Source organism: Phalaenopsis equestris, unplaced genomic scaffold (genome assembly GCF_001263595.1).
Source record: "Phalaenopsis equestris unplaced genomic scaffold, ASM126359v1 Scaffold000164, whole genome shotgun sequence".
Lineage (NCBI taxonomy): Eukaryota > Viridiplantae > Streptophyta > Magnoliopsida > Asparagales > Orchidaceae > Phalaenopsis > Phalaenopsis equestris.
In genome coordinates this window covers 87,011-92,099 of record NW_018164606.1, presented here as the reverse complement: position 1 = coordinate 92,099, position 5,089 = coordinate 87,011, and the positions used below count along the sequence as shown (strand labels likewise).

The 5,089-nt window shown below is 41.0% G+C and overlaps 1 protein-coding gene across 1 annotated transcript; it reads right to left on the bottom strand.

Annotated features, from left to right (window-relative positions):
• Positions 1-1,032: 1,032 nt before the first annotated feature.
• Positions 1,033-3,856, bottom strand: LOC110022030 (receptor-like protein kinase FERONIA). Its single transcript, XM_020720803.1, has one exon. The coding sequence runs from the start codon at positions 3,798-3,800 to the stop codon at positions 1,386-1,388; it is 2,415 nt and encodes an 804-aa protein (XP_020576462.1). The 5' UTR covers positions 3,801-3,856; the 3' UTR covers positions 1,033-1,385.
• Positions 3,857-5,089: the final 1,233 nt, after the last annotated feature.

Sequence of the window (5,089 nt, the reverse complement as noted above, 5' to 3'; positions counted from 1 at the left end):
AAAGAGAATTATTATATTGGTAGTAGGAAAGTGTGGGAGTTTGGCTAAGGATGGAGTAGGCTGGTTTTTGGGGTTTGGTCGAACAACGTGATAAATTTTCTTTTATGTTTTATGTTTTATGCACTTTAATTTAACAAAATTTTCTCAAATTATAAATCATTCAAAATTTTTTTTTAACATATTGAATTTTAAAATTTTAAATGTGTGATTTTGATTTTGTAAGTGTTTCTCCACTTATACTCGGTGTGAAGGAGATTTATTGATTTGGTAGTGGGACCATAGTCTGAGAGTTTGGGTAAGGGTGGAGTAGGCTAGTTTTTGGGGTTTGACCGAACCACGTAAAAAATTTTTCTTGTGTTTTAAAGTTTATTCATTTTTAGTTTAATAAAACTTTGTTGAATATAAAAACATTTCAAATACTTCTTTTAACAAACTAAATTTAAAAGTTTTAAATGTATGATTTTGATTTGCAAGGATTTTTCACTTATACTCAGTGTGAAGGAGCTTTGTTGATTTGATAGTGGGATGATAGTTTGAGAGTTCGACGAAGGATGCAGTAAGCTGGTTCTTGGGGTTTGGTCGAACCACATATGAAAAATTCTTGTGTATCTTATGATTTATGCACTTTAATTTAATAAGACTTTCCAAATTATAAATAATCTAAAATACTTTTTTAATACATTGAATTTTAAAATTTTTAATATACTAATTCGCCGCACAGCTTATCTACAATTTATGTTATTAATTACTTTCTTAGATTTATAAAATATAATTTTAATAATTTTATATAAAAATTTAAGTGCTCATTCAAATTTTTAACTTATTTGTTAAATCACTTAAATATTTGTTTAATTAATATAAACAAATAAATTACAAATCAAATATGAAAATTAAAAATTTAATCATGTCAAATATGAATATAATCATAAAAATTTAGCCCGAACTTAAGCTGAATATCAACAACTTATGATACCAGCAAGCCTAATCTAGAGTTAATTCATTTTTTTTTTGGTTAGTTGTATTCTTATTCTAGTGTTTAACTTACTATTTTCTTTGCTGAACCTGACCGTCAGATTTTCTAAAAAAAAAAGAAAAAAAAAACTATTATGTGATTTTTATTTAATTACCTCTTTGGTTGATAGTAGCTGGCCTTTCCTTGATTTTAGTTGTCCATTTCGTCATATTCTGATTGGCTTGTTTTATCTAGCATCCGACAATTTCCCTCCATGGAGTACTAGAGATGCATAAACAGTTTCCCCAAATGTTTATTGCCAGCTTCTCTCCCCATTAACTATAAAAATCAGAACTTTTGTCCTATCTTTCAATCTCAAAATCAAGATCTTTACCTGCCCCTATGATTTATACACGACACAAATCTTCTACATTTATCCGACCAACTGTTGGCTTTCTTCATTAATGGATTCCTCTGCGAATTCCTGCATCTGCAAACTCAGAGCCAGCTCCAGATCTCTCAGCACATTGCCCATGGCCGGCCGCTCGTCCCTCCTATTCGCCACACAGCTCTCGGCCGTCCTCATAAACATCTTCAAACAACTCTCTCCCACACTACCTCTCAAGCAAGGATCCAATACGCTCTCCACATCTCCTTCCCGCCAGCACTGCCGCATCCAATCCACCAAATTCTCCTCCTCCGCGTTCGCCGGATCCAGCGCCGGCCGACCCAAGATCACCTCCAGCATCACCACTCCAAATGCGTAAACGTCTGATTTCTCTGTCAGCTGCATTAGCATAATGTACTCCGGATCGAGATATCCCATTGTCCCCCTCACCGCCGAGCTCACATGGGACTGCCCGACCTCCTCCGGCCCCGACTTGCTCAGCCCAAAGTCGGAAATTTTGGCTACCCAGCCCTCATCCAGAAGGATGTTAGACGTCTTCACATCCCGGTGGATGATCGCCGGCTTCACGCCGGTGTGGAGATAGTGAATCCCCTTCGCCGCTGCGATGCAGATTTCCAACCTTCGCTCCCACGGAATCGGCGGAATCTTCTTCTTGCCGTAGATGTGTTCGCCTAAATTCCCCAACGCCATGTAGTCATATACCAGGATCAATTCTGCGCTGTCATGGCAGTAACCGAGCAGAGAGACGAGGTGGTGGTGCCGAAGCTTGGAGAGCATCTCATTCTCATTGCGAAACTCCTCGATCCCTTGGCCGGAAATCGAATCCCCACGCTTGATGGCAATGGTTTTTGCCCCGCCGTCGATGGTTCCACGATAGACCTTTCCGAACCCGCCGACACCAATGATCCGTGCCTCGTCGAAGCTGTCGGTGGCTAGTTCAAGGTCCGCGAACGAGAACTGCCGGCAGCCGGTAGAGCTTGTCACCTTCCATTGATCTGCAAGGCGAGGATTTAATGAAAGAGATTCTTTCCCTTTGGAGTGGAGAAAGTAGACTAAGGTGAATATAGCAAGAGCCACAACAAGGCCACCTACACCGACAGCTGATCCAACAAGCGATCGAATTTTAACATTTTTTGAATTGATTATTATTGTGATTGGGTTGGTATTTTGATCGCCAGTTGGTATTCTTGATACCACAGGATTAGCCCCGGCGAGAGTGTCCCCATATGCTTCCAATTTGAAGACCTCAAGACCATTCAAGATGGCATCATAATACTCTGGTTGGGTGTTTCTTTCTGGGTGTAGAGCTACCCAGAGATCAACCATGGCGGGAGATTCTGCTTCTTTCGGAATCGCTACGACAAAATCTCTGTAGGTAGGAACACCAATGCCGCCGGATTCTAAAATAACATCGAAGTCTTCAATGGCCGTATGGTTATATATGAATATATCGAACACCCTCTGGTTTTCAAGAGTGATTGGGTACTGGATCTCGCAGAAATGAAATCTGAGCAAATAGTAGTAACCGGGGTCTACAGGTAGGATCCAAGTGAGATTGTAGTTCAAATTGATTTCTGGGTCAGGACCCATTGATCGTGCGGTGGCGTAAACCTCTAACGGAGCTATGAATTCAGGAATCTTTGAAGGATACCGAATGGAAACGTTGCTGTCGGCAGCGTAGGTTACGCCAAATCCGGCTCCGTAGATGTAGATCGAATCGTCTTCCCAAGATCGAAACAAGCCGGAATCCTCCATGGGCCCGATGAAATTTCCGCCGACGTTGAGCCGGTACATCGTCTGCAGAGCCCAAACGGGCTCGACTTTGTACGGCTGCGTCCTGTGAGTGTTGGTGATTAAAGGCATGCTTCCGCTGAAGATATCCGGCGAGGAGACGAGTTCGATGCCATTGATGAAGGCGTAGGAGGACGGCAGGGATGAGGAGGGGGTGAAGGTGAGGTTGATCAGTGGGGATGAGGAGTTTATGGAATATTCGCGGACGATGTAGGAGATGACGAGGGATTGAGAGGTTTGTAAGACGCTGAAGTTTTTAAGGAGAGTGTGACGGCCGGAGTTGACGGAGAACAGAGCATCGGCGGCTGAGTAGTTTCCGTAGTCGGCGGCGTAGAAATGGAGGCGGATGAGCTTGCGGCCGGGGGGAAGGAGGAAGGAGAAGGTGAAAGGGGAGGAGGAGACTCGCGCGGTTGCGTAGGGAAGGTTCGGAACCGACGAGTCTAGGGTTTGAACATGGAGTTGTAACGTGTTTGGCGTAATGGTGACAGTTGAAGTGGAGTCGCCTGTCCAGTTGCGGCCGTCTGAGGTTGTGGAAGACTCTGAGGAGCCGCAGTTGAGGAAGATGAAATCGGATGCGATGGCCAGGGTGGAGGAGACGGTGAGGAGTAAGAGAAATGGTTGAAATGAGCTGAGTGTGAAGGTGGTCATCTTGGCGTTTTGTGGGGGATGAAGGTAAGGCCTGACTGGTGTGGCTGGGAGGTGAATGCTTACGGCTCTTAAATATGTTTAGCTCGCTAATTTTGGTTTCTTTATTTTATTTCCATTTTCCATTACTAGTGCAAGCATGTCCATGTCAAAGAACTATTTTTTATTTTTTACATTTTTATATTACTTATATCTTTATACTACCTTAAAAAAAATCACTTTTTTTATTTTAAAAGTTAAGTAATTTTTTCATGCATACATAATTGCATAGATAAAGTGACATGTATAAAAAGAATCTTGTATGTATGTGAGGTCATCAATTAATTGTTATTTAACATGAATCTGGAGGCAATTAACAAGAATTTTAGAGCATTTTCTTTAACATGGAACAACCAAGCTCAGATTAAAAATTATCGAAAAATTTGAATTCAACAAACTAACAATTAAACTGATTGGTCGAACAAAACGTATATAATGATACTAAAATTGATCCAATCTGAGTCAGATCAAGCCCAGATAAAGCAGTTAAATCACTTTTGAAGCTTTCAGTTGTCAAATTGAAGGTTAAATAATTCCAAATTTGACAAATCAAGTGTCTCGATATGAAGAATCAAACGGGCCCAAGATCACTAAATTATCACTTCGTTAAGACACATAAATGTCCACATAATGCAATCCCATCCAGGGAATCTCTACTTGCCGTTTGATGGAATGGACTGATTCCTTCCTTATTTGCGGGGAAGTCACTCCTAGACTATATAAATAGAGCTTTGCCCCATTAATGAATGAGGACCAAGAAATTGAAATGGAGGACCAATAAATGAGTGAAATTCCATTTCATTTCCGAATCGAAGATTCGACGAATGCTTATCCCTTTTGCAGTTGTTGATCATCGTTAAACACCACTAATCGATCATCGTCGACCATCGTTGGTCAAAATTCTGCTCGTAGCAACGAAGACTTTTGCGAAGTCAGGACTTACTGATATGAGGTAAACTTACGAGATTTCATTAAATCAAATACCATGTTATTTCCTTTATTTAACATGATATTATGCTTGAAAAATGTATTCTTGTTGTGATGTGCATAATACAGGGTTTATTCCGCTTGAAGAATGAAAATTTGTAAATTGAGAAGTAAAAAAAGATGAAATCAGAAGTACACACAAGCGGCCAAGCACTCACGCATGCACGCTCTCCGTCATGTGTGTGCGCATGCACTCACCCGCTCTATGCAACCAAATGCTCCTTGCACATGCGCAACTTCACTATCACGCCCATGCACAAAAACAC

What these genes read in the sequence shown, in the direction of transcription:
- LOC110022030 (XM_020720803.1), bottom strand. Translation starts at nt 3,800, where the DNA reads ATGACCACCTTCACACTCAGCTCATTTCAACCATTTCTCTTACTCCTC.